The 15,218-nt window shown below is 44.1% G+C and overlaps 1 protein-coding gene across 4 annotated transcripts in view; it reads right to left on the bottom strand.

The window, feature by feature from the left end:
* Window positions 1-323: 323 nt before the first annotated feature.
* Window positions 324-15,218, bottom strand: part of LOC139375953 (SPRY domain-containing SOCS box protein 4-like) — a 131,322-nt gene continuing 116,427 nt past the window's right edge. For 2 of the 4 annotated variants that reach the window (XM_071117935.1, XM_071117936.1), the window contains one exon: window positions 6,948-8,233. In XM_071117935.1, coding sequence (XP_070974036.1) covers window positions 8,106-8,233 — 128 coding nt within the window. In that variant the 3' untranslated portion in view covers window positions 6,948-8,105. Of the gene's footprint in view, window positions 790-6,947; window positions 8,234-15,218 lie in introns of those variants that run through there. The other 2 variants (XM_071117934.1, XM_071117932.1) reach the window with 2 other exon arrangements.

Here is a 15,218-nt window from a genome sequence, read left to right as displayed (position 1 = left end):
AGCCGATACAGCCGGATCAACTCTATGCGAAGGAGATGTGTCGTGCTGCATGAGGCAAATGGTTGTCATACCAGGCACTGACTGGTTTTCTGATCCCCACCCTTACATTTTTTTAGACATAAGGGAATATACATGAAAACAGCATACAATAAGCGTACTGGACACTTTATTGGTGCCTCTGCACTAGCATCACCAATGACAATACGTTCAGCATTGTATTGATCAGACATGCATTTGATCATTTACAATTGGCCAGCATAGCCAATGTATTGATCAACATGAACACTCATGAGAAATAAAAGGTGGGAAAACATTTGACAGGATTTTTTTTTATTGGAACCAAAAAACAAATATAGGCACCTGGCCACCCTACAGTGTACAGGACCCCATTGATTCGTACAATTTGTAACACTCATCTCCCGTCCGAAGGCTTAAAAAAACCCAACTCAAAGTAACAAAGTATAATGTCATATCACGTAAGAGTGAATTACTTAGACTTTAGGTAAAGCAGCCAACTACAGAGATTGATGGGGAGCAGGAGAGGAAGGGGACCCAGGTACCCAGCTTCAATCAAGCAGGCTTCAGTAACCCACTCACTTGGCTTTAGTCACCCACTTGGCTTCCCCAAGATGAAAGCAGGAGACAAATCCAGCTGTGGCCTCCTCCTTGTCAGGCCTCTCTCACTGGGCAGACAGGGGTCCTGTGATGGGCAGCTCGCACAGCTTCCCCACATACGGTGCTGATCAGTGACCTCACTGGGGAGGAGATCCAGGAGCCTTTCTACGTAGCCTGTAATGTTTTTGAAAAGTGAAATGTTTGTTAAATGGGGAATGAACTTAATTTCCTTCTATTTACTGATGCTATCAATTTATTGATGTAGTGATCTACTCATTCTACAATGTGTTTTCTGGTATTTTTGAAATACTCAATTTGAAATATGCAATATTTGGTTGTGCACTTTTTGGTTAAACTTTTCAATGTTTGTATTTGGAATATGTGTGCCTGAAATGCTGAATTGATTTGAAATGAATAATACTATATTACATTTCTATACTTCTTTTCATGGAATCTCAAAGCTCTTCAAGAGCAAAAAACAAACAAGCAATATGTCGTGATAGTGGCCTGGGAAGCTGACAGGTCCACTAATATGACAGTATGCTGGGTCTGTCTTCACAGCATATCCCGTCTTTGCCTTGGGAAAACTGATTTTGTATCACAGCATTCCTGCTGGTGTGTTTGTCTGGGAAGCTGTGCAGACCGAGTAGATGTTGAATTTTCTAAAATGTCTATCATTACAGCTTGATGATAGTGGAAAGACACAATGACACAAGCTACAGTGCATTCGGAAAGTATTCAGACCCCTTGACGACTTCCACATTTTGTTATGATAGACTTATTCTAAAATGAATTAAATAAAACATTTTCCTCTTCAATCTACACAAAATACCCCATAACAACAAAGCAAAAAACGGATTTTAGAAATCTGAAAAAAATGTCAAACAGGAACACCTTATTTATTCAGACCCTCTGCTATGAGACTCTAAATTGAGCTCAGGCCTCCCGGGTGGCGCAGTGGTCTAGTGCACTGTGCCACCAGAGACTCTGGATTCGAGCCCAGGCTCTGTCGCAGCCAGCCGCGACCGGGAGTTCCATGGGGCGACGCACAATTGGCCAAGCGTCGTCCGGGTTAGGGAGGGCTTGGCCGGTAGGGATATCCTTGTCACATCGCGCACTAGCGACTCTTGTGGCGGGCCGGGCGCAGTGCACGCTAACCAGGTCACCAGGTGCACGGTGTTTCCTCCGACACATTGGTGCGGCTGGCTTCCGGGTTGGATGCAAGCTGTGTTAAGAAGCAGTGCGGCTTGGTTGGGTTGTGTTTCAGAGGACGCATGGCATTCGACCTTCGTCTCTCCCTAGCCCGTACGGGAGTTTTAGCGATGAGACAAGATAGTAATTACTAACAATTGGATACCACGAAATTGGGGACAAAAGGGTGTGTAAAAAAATAAATGCATCCTGTTTCCATTGATCATCCTTGGGATGTTTCTACAACTCGATTGGAGTCCACCTGTGGCAAATTCACTTGATTGGACATGATTTGAAGAGACACCCACTTGTCTATAAGGTCCCACAGTTGACAGCCCTCTCCCTCTTCCCTCCTCTCAGAACAAAAACCAAGCCATGAGGTCTAAGGAATTGTCCATAAAGCGGCAAGACAGTATTTTGTCAAAGCACAAATCTGGGGAAGGGTACGAAAAAATGTCTGCAGCATTGAAGGTCTCCAAGAACACAGTGGCCTCCATGGAAGAAGTTTGGAACTACCAAACAAACTCCCCTAGACCTGGCCGCCCAGCCAAACTGAGCAATCAGAGGAGTACGGCCTTGGTCAGGGAGGTTGCCAAAGAACCCGATGGTCACTCTGACAGAGCTCCAGAGTACCTCTGTGGAGATGGGAGAACCTTCCAAAATGAGAACCATCTCTGCAGTACTCCACCAATCAGGCCTTTATGTCAGAGTGGCCAGACGTAAGCCACTCCTCAGTAAAAAGTCACATAACAGCCTGCTTGGAGTTTGCCAATAGGCACCTAAAGGAATCTCAGACCATGAAAAAAGATTCTCTGATCAGATGAAACCAAGACGGAACTCTTTGGCCTGAATGCCAAGCGTCACATCTGTAGGAAACCTGACACCATCCCTATGGTGAAGCATGGACCTCAGACTGGGGCGAAGGTTCACCTCCCAACAGAACAACGACCCAAAGCACGCAGCCAAGACCACGCAGGAGTGGCTTCAGGACAAGTCTCTTTATGTCCTTGAGTCCGGACTTGAACCCGATCGAAACATCTCTGGAGAGACCTGAAAATAGCTGTGCATCAACGCTCCCCATCCAACCTGACAGAGCTTGAGAGGATCTGCAGAGAAGGATAGGAGAAATTCCCCAAATACAGGTGTGCCAAGCTTGTAGTGTCATACCCAAGAAGACTCAAAGCTGTAATCGCTGCAAAAGGTGCTTCAACAAAGTAGAGTAAAGGGCCTGAATACTTATATAAATGTGATATCAGTTTTTTATTTTTATACATTTGCAAAATTATTATTTTTAAACTGTTGTTGCTTTGTCATTATGGGGTGTGTAGATTGATGAGGGGGAAAAAACTATACATCTTATTCTAAAATGAATTGAAACGGGGTTTGAATACTTTCTGAAGTCACAACAGATGAAAAAGGGTTAGTTACCAGTATCGTTCTGCTTCAGCCATCTTACGTTTTTTAAACAAAGCCGTATGATGCGCACGTGATGACGGTTTTTAAGGCGTTGTACCATTGGTGTATAAAATGTCAGAAAATACATGACGTTTCATAATGCAGGAAGTAAGGCCTGCCTCCTAAATTCAAGTATTGTACCATCTACCGTCATTTTTCATACTTGGATCAACCTACTTTGAACTGGTTTCATCCAAATTGATGTTCAGGATCTTTAACAATACCCCTTCACAAGAAGTTCCTGTAAGTTCCTGTAAGTTCCTGTAAGTTCCTGTAAGTTCCTGTAAGTTCCTGTAAGTTCCTATACCCACTTGTAAATTCTGCGGATCCACAGGACCAGGATTAAAGAACACTGTTTTAAAGAGAAGAGTAAATGAGAGTTTGGAGAGTGATCAATAAATATATATATATATATATCCTCCACGTGTCCTTGCACTCAAACAGAATGATGTCGACAGACCTTTGATCAAACCCCATGTAGTCTTTTGTTTTTCAATTACATTTGAGCTGCTTCCAAAACACGAGTTGGGGAGAGAAAAAAGAAACTCGAGCCCATTTCAAGGCCGGCACGGAAGAGTAGTATCACGCTGTCTGGCATTGATTTCCAATACAGCAATCCCTTACATATCGAGATAGGAAGACTGGAGACTTGAGCGGATGTGAAACTCTGATATCACATTGTACAACAGAGATGTAAGCCCCGGTCTGGCAGATGTCTGCTCCATTATCCCGACTGCCACATTTGGGATGTGCACTTAGTGCTCCCTTTGAAGATCTATCATTTTCACTTATTAGCTTAGCACGGGTCCATGTATCCGTGCTATGCTATAGGCTGAACCAGCTATATTTATAGTTAGCTGTCTGATCAACGCATAAAAATGCCCTTTTGTTAAAATGTAAAATAAAACTGCAGGCTTTGAGATTCAATGGCTGAGCTTAGTGGAGCGGAAGCCAATTTGCTGGCCTCGGCCATTCTCAGGAGGGTAAATCCTTTTCAAACTTATTTAAGATGTTCCAAGGAAGTGTCCACTTAAATTCAGCACTGATCATCCACTTAATATCTCTAATAATTTCGAGGGATCTTAGAAAATTATCACTAGGGGGAAAACTCCTCCGCTTGTAAGTGCAGATTTCTCTGCGTAATGGACAAGATGTGAGGCTGAGAAAGATGGTGAGTGGGAGGCATGTAGAGATGGAGAGAGATGGAAAGAGAGAGAGAGGTAGGTAGAGATGGAAAGAGAGAGAGAGGTAGTAGAGATGGAAAGAGAGAGAGAGGTAGGTAGAGATGGAAAGAGAGACAGGTAGGTAGAGGTGGAAAGAGAGACAGGTAGGTAGAGGTGGAAAGAGAGAGAGGTAGGTAGAGGTGGAAAGAGAGAGAGGTAGGTAGAGATGGAAAGAGAGAGAGGTAGGTAGAGATGGAAAGAGAGAGGTAGGTAGAGATGGAAAGAGAGAGAGAGGTAGGTAGAGATGGAAAGAGAGAGAGAGGTAGGTGGAGATGGAAAGAGAGAGAGAGGTAGGTAGAGATGGAAAGAGAGAGAGAGGTAGGTAGAGATGGAAAGAGAGGTAGGTAGAGATGGAAAGAGAGACAGGTAGGTAGAGATGGAAAGGGAGACAGGTAAGTAGAGATGGAGAGAGGTACAGTTGAAGTCGGAAGTTTACATACACTTAGGTTGGAGTCATTAAAACTCGTTCTCAACCACTCCACTCATTTCTTGTTAACCAACAACAGTTTTGGCAAGTCGGTTAATTTTTCCAACAATTGTTTACAAACAGATTATTTAACTTATAACTCACTGTGTCACAATTCCAGTGGGTCAGAAGTTTACATACACTAAGTTGACTGTGCCTTTTAACAGCTTGGAAAATTTCAGAAAATGATGTCATGGCGTTAGAAGCTTCTGATAGGCTAATTGACATCATTTGAGTCAATTGGAGGTATTCCTGTGGAACTCAGTGCCTCTTTGCTTGACATCATTGGAAAATCAAAAGAAATCAGCCAATACCTCCGAAAATAAAAATTGTAGACCTCCACAAGTCTGGTTCATCCTTGGAAGCAATTTCCAAATGCCTGAAGGTACCACTTTCATCTGTACAAACAATAGTACGCAAGTATTAACACCATGGGACCACGCAGCCGTCATACCGCTCAGGAAGGAGATGCGTTCTGTCTCCTAGAGATGGACGTACTTTGGTGCGAAAAGTGCAAATCAATCCCAGAACAACAGCAAAGGACCTTGTGAAGATGCTGGAGGAAACAGGTACAAAAGTATCTATATCCACAGTAAAACGAGTCCTATATCGACAAAACATGAAAGGCCGCTCAGCAAGGAAGAAGCCACTGCTCCAAAACCGCCATAAAAAATCCAGACTATGGTTTTCAACTGCAAATTGAGACAAAGATTTTAGGAGAAATTTTGGGAGAAATGTCCTCTGGTCTGATGAAACAAAAATAGAACTGTTTGGCCATAATGACCATTGTTATGTTTGGAGGAAAAAGGGGGAGGCTTGCAAGCCGAAGAACACCATCCCATCCGTGAAGCATGGGGGTGGCAGCATCATGTTGTGGGGGTGCTTTGCTGCAGGAGGGACTGGTGCACTTCACAAAATAGATGGCATCATGAGGCAGTAAAATTATGTGGATACATTGAAGCAACATCTCAAGACATCAGTCAGGAAGTTAAAGCTTGGTGGTTAGAGCGTTTGCCTAGTAACCGGAAGGTTGCAAGTTCAAACCGCCGAGCTGACAAGGTACAAATCTGTCATTCTGCCCCTGAACAGGCAGTTAACCCACTGTTCCTAGGCCGTCATTGAAAATAAGAATTTGTTCTTAACTGACTTGCCTAGTTAAATAAAGGTAAAAAAATAAAATAAAATGGGTCTTCCAAATGGACAATGACCCCAAGCATACTTCCAAAGATGTGGCAAAATGGCTTAAGGACAACAAAGTCAAGGTATTGGAGTGGCCATCACAAAGCCCTGACCTCAATCCCATAGAAAATGTGTGGGCAGAACTGAAAAAGCGTGTGTGAGCAAGGAGGCCTATAAACCTGACTCAGTTACACCAGCTCTGTCAGGAGGAATGGGCCAAAATTCACCCAACTTATTGTGGGAAGCTTGTGGAAGGCTACCTGAAACGTTTAATCCAAGTTAAACAATTTAAAGGCAATGCTACCAAATACTAATTGAGTGTATGTAAACTTCTGACCCACTGGGAATGTGATGAAAGAAATAAAAGCTGAAATAAATCACTTTACTATTATTCTGACATTTCACATTCTCCAAATAAAGTGGTGATCCAAACTGACCTAAGACAGGGAATTGTTACTGCGATTAAATGTCAGGAATTGTGAAAAAACTGAGTTTAAATGTATTTGGCTAAGGTGTATGCAAACTTCAACTATAGGTAGAATAAGAGAGAGGTAGATAGAGAAGAGAGATCTGGGTGCAGATATAAACGGGGGTAAGTCAGCTGAGGTCGAGGGTCGATGAGGTTACACAAACTGTCACAGCTGGATTTGAGGATGACCTGGTTCCTCTGAGCGTGACTGACAGTGTAAACATACAGAGAAAAAAAACACAGCAAAAAAATCTGCCAAGCACGCACACGCACCTTCCCCAGCCTCCCTAAACAAACACACAGCTGGCAGCCCAACCTTGTGCCACAGAGATCACCGTCCCAGAAAACGTTTTTCATTCACTTTGCTTTTATTCACATTTCAGATCTGCTAATGACATCACTGTCCATACATTCCACTGTGTTCCCCAGTATGACCCGGGTGTCTCATCCCAGCAGGCAGATATAGATTAAAACCATCAGCGATCATAATAATAAAAGCAGCATCCTGTTAAGAAAAGCCTTAGGGTGACAGAGCTGATCATCACCTCCCATATTGGTGTAGTATATTTACCTGAACGTAACCATCATGATCAATTTTAAAAAGGAACTACCTCATGATAAATAAATAACATCATCATCATCGTCATCAAAATTATAATCCACACTCACTATAAAATATAGGGTACAAACTTAGAAGTAACAAAAGTGACTCAAGCTTTTTGAGAAAAAAAATGATTGCTAGGTGTGTGTGTGGTCATCCATAACCATCCATGAACCCACCCCCCTCCCCAAATGGCTGCTGTGCCATTGTTCATGTAGTTGTGTACTACAGTTTCCCCTTGCATTACTTGATGATGAAAAACTAGGTTTGCCTAAACTGGCATAGTTCTTTAATGGGTCCTTTAACACAGCGGAGAAGATATTGTATGGTACCAGTGGACTCCAGGCCCGTTGAACTCAAAATGGACACATTTGAGCCCTGTAGAAATGTCCTGTGTCTGTCTGCTGATTGGACTGACATGGTAGGAGACCTTGAGTATAGTGTACCCAGTAGCAGTGATCTGAGTTCAAAAGCCTCCCGGGATAGTTTGTGTGCTTTCTAGGCGCAGTTCTCACTCCAACCAGCAGGTAGCCTCCTAAAACCACCACTTATTGCCATACTTAAAAGTGACTGTGGACCATACCGTTCTGTCAAATAGGGTCTTCATTGGAGGAGAGCTATAGCCATCAATCATTAAAAAAGTCCAAAATGGGTCAAAACCCCGATACTCGAGTATCCATCATCCTCCCGTCAAAAATCTGAACTCAAGTGTCCATCCATTAATCGCAGAGCTACAGCCCACAGTGTAAACATTCCGCTTCCGTTGTCTGCCCGCGTTCATTCAACCCCCCTCTCGTTCTTCCATTACACTTAGTTCATCATGGTTTCTGTTCGGATGGTCCCAGTTGGTGGTGTGCGGTATTGTCTGGTCATTGGTTCGGGTCTGGTCAGGCGGTACGGTTCTGGTCATTGGTACTGAAGGTAATTTTTGAGAGACTGTGGTAAGGGCAGGGTCTCTATCTCCTGGAGGCGCTCTCGACCCAACGCGACCCGGGCGGCCCGACGACACAGGTCCATCAGGGGGAGGGGCTCCGCTGTAACCAGGAAGAGAAGAGGAAAGGTTAGTTTTACAAGGTAAAAACTTAGCAAAATGTTACAGATGTAACTTTTCAATGTGTGTGACAAGGGAAGAGGATCACCGACAGTGAGTGTGTGGTTGGTTATGTGTTCCCTTGCACATGGATCAGAACAGTGCATGCATGCGACTGCATCTGTGTTAATGTGTACGTGTTTGAATATGCACAAAAGAGAGCATGCTAGCGTTGTTGTAATTCCCCTCCTCTCCCACCCACTCCCCAGCTGATGCTCCCCTCTAAATATTTAATATCACCTTTAGTGCCTGCTCCGTTTCACAGCCTGGTAGAGTGACACTATCGTCTCCCATCTGCCTATACTCGTTTCCCATAAAGACATGACCAACATCTACAGTAGAAACAAGTCTCTCCAAACCACGTTCAAATGAAATCAAATTGTATTTGTCTCATGCGCCGAATACAACAGGTGTAGTAGACCTTACAGTGAAATGCTTACTTACAAGCCCCTAACCAACAATGGAGTTTAAAAAAAATACCACAAAAAAGAGTAAGAGATAAGAATAACAAATAATTAAAGAGCAGCAGCAAATAACAATAGCGGGGCTATATACAGGGGTACCGGTAGAGAGTCAATGTTAGGGGGCACCGGTTAGTCGAGGTAGCTGAGATAAAATGTACATGTAGGTAGAGTTATTAAGGTAGATAATAACAGAGAGTAGCAGCAGCGTGAGAGGGGGGGCGGGTGCAATAGTCTGGGTAGGCATTTGATTAGGTGTTCAGGAGTCTAATGGCTTGGGGGTAGAAGCTGTTTTGAAGCCTCTTGGACCTAGACTTGGCGCTCTGGTACCGCTTGCCGTGCGGTAGCAGAGAGAACAGTCTATGACTAGGGTGGCTGGAGTCTTTGACCATTTTTAAGACCTTCCTCTGACACCGCCTGGTATAGAGGTCCTGGATGGCAGGAAGCTTGGCCCCGGTGACGTACTGGCACTACCCTCTGTAGTGCCTTGCGCTCAGAGGCCGAGCAGTTGCCATACCAGGCAACCCGTCAGGATGCTCTCAATGGTGCAGCTGGAAAACCTTTAGAGGATCTGAGGACCCATGCCAAAACATTTCGGTCTCCTGAGGGGGAATAGGTTTTGTTGTGCCCTCTTCACGACTGCTTGGACCATGGTTGTTTGTTTGTGATGTAGACGCCAAGGAACTTGATGCTCTCAACCTGCTCCCCTACAGCCCCGTCGATTAGAATGGGAGCATGCTCAGTACTCCTTTCCTGTAGTCTACAATCATCTCCTTTGTCTTGATCACGTTGAGGGAGAGATTGTTGTCCTTATACCCCCCATCAGGTCTTTGACCTCCTCCCTATAGGCTGTCTCATCGTTATCGGTGATCAGGCCTAGCACTGTTGTGTCATCAGCAAACTTAATGATGGTGTTGGAGTCGTGCCTGGCAATGCAGTCATGAGTGAACAGGGAGTACAGGAGGGGACTGAGCATGCACCCCTGAGGGGCTCCCGTGTTGAGGATTAGCATGGAGAATGTGTTGTTACCTACCCTTACCACCTGGGAGCGGCCCGTCAGGAAGTCCAGGATCCAGTTGCAGAGGAAGGTGTTTAGTCCCAGGGTCCTTAGCTTAGTGATGAGCAGTGTCAGAGCCGGTGTAGTACGATTCGATCTTGGTCCTGTATTGACACTTTACCTGTTTGATGGTTCGTCCGAGGGCATAGAGGAATTTCTTATAAGCTCCCGGGTTAGAGTCCCGCTCCTTGAAAGCGGCAGCTCTACCCTTTAGCTCAGTGCGGATGTTGCCTGTAGTCCATGGCTTCTGTGGGGACGACATCCTCGATGCACTTATTGATAAAGCCCGTGACTGATGTGGTGTATTCCTCAATGTCATCGGAAGAATCCCGGAACATGTTCCAGTCTGTGATAGCAAAGCAGTCCTGTAGTTTAGCATCTGCTTCATCTGACCACTTTTATAGGCCGAGTCACTGGTGCTTCTTGCTTACATTGTTGCTTGTAAGCAGGAAACAGGAGGATAGAATTATGGTCAGATTTGCCAAATGGAGGGCGAGGAAGAGCTTTGTACGCGTCTCTGTGTGTGGAGTAAAGGTGGTCTAGAAATTCCCCCCCCTCTGGTTGCACATTTAACATGCTGATAGAAATGAGGTAAAACTGATTTAAGTTTCCCTGCATTAAAGTCGCCGGTCACTAGGAGCGCCGCCTCTGGGTGAGCGTTTTCCTGTTTGCTTATGACGGTATACAGCTCATTCAGTGCTGTCTTAGTGCCAGCATCGGTGTGTGGTGGTATGTAGACAGCTACAAAAAATACAAATGAAAACTCTCTAGGTAGATGGAGTATTTCATAATAAGCTGTAGACCACACTACCTCAGGCGAGCAAAACCTCTTGACTTCCTTAGATATCGAGCAACAGCTGTTGTTTACATGTATACATAGGCCCCGCCCCGTGTCTTACCAGAGGCTGCCCTTCTATCCTGCCGATAGAGTGTATAAACCACCAGCTGTATATTCTGAATGTCGTCGTTCAGCCACGACTTGGTGAAACATAAGATATTATAGTTTTTAATGGTAGGATATACATGCTTTCAGTTTGTCCCATTTATTTTCCAGCGATTGAACGTTAGCTAGCAAGACGGAAGGCAAAGGCAGATTAGACACTCGTCACCTGATCCGCCATCTTAAAACTTTACTGGTGTCCTTTCACTCTTGACTTTCATTATAGGAGAAAAGTTGGGTGGCATCCCAATACTCTTCAATGTCTTTACCAGTCTCCTTTCCTTCTGGAGTCTGGACTACTAGTATGTGAAAATAATGGATTTTATCATACCGGTAGGGTGAAGGAGGAGACAAGGGCAGGTAGCTATTACCTAATGAAAATGTATATTTGTTGACATCTTATTAGTAGAGTGGAGCCACCTTTGGAGAAACTAATTGCAAATGCCAATCTAAAAAGGACAGAGTTAATTTTCGCAGTTCTGTTTGGCTCGTCTCCTGTAGGTCTTGTTGAAAGGAAGTGTTGCTAGTGAATTATGAGACCCTTTCATATAGGGCTGCCAACTTGGACTGAAATCAAAATCAGGGAGATTTCATATAGGGCTGCCAACTTGGACTGAAATCAAAATCAGGGAGATTTCATATAGGGCTGCCAACTTGGACTGAAATCAAAATCAGGGAGATTTCATATAGGGCTGCCAACTTGGACTGAAATCAAAATCAGGGAGATTTCATATAGGGCTGCCAACTTGGACTGAAATCAAAATCAGGGAGATGTCATATAGGGCTGCCAACTTGGACTGAAATCAAAATCAGGGAGATTTCATATAGGGCTGCCAACTTGGACTGAAATCAAAATCAGGGAGATTTCATATAGGGCTGCCAACTTGGACTGAAATCAAAATCAGGGAGATTTCATATAGGGCTGCCAACTTGGACTGCGGGAGTCGATTAACATTGATCACATTGCATGTATTCATATTAGTCATGCATTAGAAAAATATCCCAGAATAGCTTTACTGTTTGTACTCATCCTGCTCTAGTTTAGGCTAATTATTCGGGACTCTATGCCAAACCAGAAGGGATGGTAATGGCTACACTGCTTTTGCTGGGTATTGTATTGGGACAGAAACCTTGTAATCTAACTAACAGAAATTACATGTTTTATTTCACCCTTGCCATGAGCTTGTTAGCTCATACTGCTCTCTGATTCGCCCATTAGCTCATATTCTAAACCTTTGATTGGCTTAATTGCATCACACGGCTGGGTGGATGGGAGGGGCATGTCCTTGCCCACAAAACTCTGTGACCCTCGCCATCACTGAGAGAGAGAGAGACAGAGACAGAGACAGAGAGACAGAGACAGAGAGACAGAGACAGAGAGAGAGAGAGAGACAGAGAGACAGAGACAGAGACAGAGAGAGAGACAGAGAGAGAGACAGAGAGAGAGACAGAGAGAGAGACAGAGAGAGAGACAGAGAGAGAGACAGAGAGAGAGACAGAGAGAGAGACAGAGACAGAGAGACAGAGAGAGAGAGAGAGAGAGAGAGAGAGAGAGAGAGAGAGAGAGAGACAGAGACAGAGACAGAGACAGAGACAGAGACAGAGACAGAGAGAGAGAGAGAGAGAGAGAGAGAGAGAGAGAGAACTCATGAGGAGTCTATTGCAGTGATGCCCGCAGTAAGATTACATCCCACTGTTGCAAATATTTCCACAAATATTTGTATATATATTTTATAGCTATTTTCAAATATAATCTATTTTTGGGCTTGGTTGTGATCAATTTTCAGTGTACTAATTATTATAATTGTGTTCAGCCCTCCCTGACAAAAATCATCCTGCAGCTGAATCTAGTTGCCTACCCCTGTACTAAGTAAATGCAACAAATTTCACGTCTGTCTCAGAGTTGACCAAAGTGACTAATTCCCAAATTGACTCAAGTCAAGGGAAATGTCAGTTATAACATTGACGTAACCTTTCCTAACATTAGACCTGGATAGCTATGGCGTCATTGGAGGAGACTGACAACACACAGAGCGCCCATCAGAAACAACACACAGTGAGCCCATCACAACATCACACAGTGAACCCATCACAACATCACATAGTGCGCCCATCACAACATCACACAATCACAGTGTGCCCATCACAACAACCCACAGTGCTCCCATCACAACAACCCACAGTGCTCCCATCACAACAACCCACAGTGCTCCTATCACAACAACCCACAGTGCTCCTATCACAACAACCCACAGTGCTCCTATCACAACAACCCACAGTGCTCCTATCACAACAACACACAGAGCGCCCATCACAACAACACACATAGCGCCCATCACAACAACCCACAGTGCTCCTATCACAACAACACACAGAGCGCCCATCACAACAGAGCGCCCATCACAACAACACACAGAGCACCCATCACAACAACACACAGAGCGCCCATCACAACAACACACAGAGCGCCCATCACAACAACACACAGAGCGCCCATCACAACAGAGCGCCCATCACAACAACACACAGAGCGCCCATCACAACAGAGCGCCCATCACAACAACACACAGAGCGCCCATCACAACAGAGCGCCCATCACAACAACACACAGAGCGCCCATCGGAACTCTATTGGAGGGATGCGACACCATTCTTCCACAAGCAATTCCATAATATGGTGTTTTGTTGACGGTGGTGGAAAATGCTGTCTAAGGTGCCGCTCCAGAATCTCCCATAAGTGTTTGATTGGTTTTAAATCTGGTGACTGAGACACACGAACACACCCTTTAACCCCTATGCTCCTTTGAGAACCCTGTTTCAAAGTCACTGAGATCTCTCTTCTTCTAGCCATGGTAGCCAAAATAATGGGCAACTGGGCATTTACATACAGTTGAAGTTGGAAGTTTACATACACCTTAGCCAAATACATTTAAACTCAGTTTTTCACAATTCCTGACATTTAGTCCTAGTAACAATTCCCTGTCTTAGGTCAGTTAGGATCACCACTTTATTTTAAGTATGTGAAATGTCAGAATAATAGTATAGAGAATTATTTATTTCAGCTTTTATTTATTTCATCACATTCCCAGTGGGTCAGAGGTTTACATGCACTCAATTAGTATTTGGTAGCATTGCCTTAAAATTGTTTAACTTGGGTCAAACGCTTCAGGTAGCCTTCCACAAGCTTCCCACAATAAGTTGGGTGAATTTTGGCCCATTCCTCCTCACAGAGCTGGTATAACTGAGTCAGGTTTGTAGGCCTCCTTGCTCGCACACGCTTTTTCAGTTCTGCCCACAAATTTTGTAAAGTCAGGGCTTTGTGATGGCCACTCCAATACCTTGACGGTGATGTCCTTAAGCCATTTTTCCACAACTTTGGTAGTATGCTTGGGGTCATTGTTCATTTGGAAGTCCCATTTGCGACCAAGCTTTAACTTCCTGACTGATGTCTTGAGATGTTGCTTCAATATATCCACATAATTTTCCTGCCTCATGATGCCATCTATTTTGTCAAGTGCACCAGTCCCTCGTGCAGCAAAGCACCCCCACAACATGATGCTGCCACCCCCATGCTTCATGGTAGGGATGATGTTCTTCGGCTTGCAAGCATCCCCCTTTTCCTCCAAACATAACGATGGTCATTATGGCCAAACAGTTCTATTTTTGTTTCATCAGACCAGAGGACATTTCTCCAAAAAGTAAAATCGCTGTCCCCATGTGCAGTTGCAAACCGTAGTCTGGCTTTTTTATCGAGGTTTTGGAGCAGTGGCTTCTTCCTTGCTGAGCGGCCTTTCAGGTTAGGTCGATATAGGACTCGTTTTACTGTGGATATAGATACTTTGTACCTGTTTCCTCCAGAATCTTCACAAGGTCCTTTGCTGTTGTTCTGGGTTTGATTTGCACTTTTCGCACCAAAGTACGTCCATCTCTAGGAGACAGAACGTGTCTCCTTCCTGAGCAGTATGACGGCTGCGTGGTGTTTATACTTGCGTACTATTGTTTGTACAGATGAAAACGGTACCTTTAGGCATTTGGAAATTGCTCTCAAGGATGAACCAGACTTGTGGAGGTTGTTTTCTGAGGTCTTGCCTGATTTATTTTGATTTTCCCATGATGTTAAGCAAAGAGGCAATGAGTTTGAAGGTAGGCCTTGAAATACATCCACAGGTACACTTCCAATTGTCTCAAATGATGTAAATTAGCCTATTAGAAGCTTCTAAAGCTATGACATCATTTTCTGGAATTTTCCAAGCTGTTTAAACTTCTGACCCACTGGAATTGTGAGACAGTGAAATAATCTGTCTGTAAACAATTTTTGGAAAAATTACTTGTGTCATGCACACAGTAGATATCCTAATCGACTTGCCAAAACTATAGTTTGTTAACAAGAAATTTGTGGAGTGGTTGAAAACTGAGTTTTAATGACTCCAACCTAAGTGTATGTAAACTTCTGACTTCAACTGTACATGACC

Source organism: Oncorhynchus clarkii, chromosome 20 (genome assembly GCF_045791955.1).
Source record: "Oncorhynchus clarkii lewisi isolate Uvic-CL-2024 chromosome 20, UVic_Ocla_1.0, whole genome shotgun sequence".
NCBI lineage: Eukaryota > Metazoa > Chordata > Actinopteri > Salmoniformes > Salmonidae > Oncorhynchus > Oncorhynchus clarkii.
The sequence above is the reverse complement of the archived record's forward strand: the minus strand, read 5'-3'. Positions and strand labels throughout refer to the sequence as shown.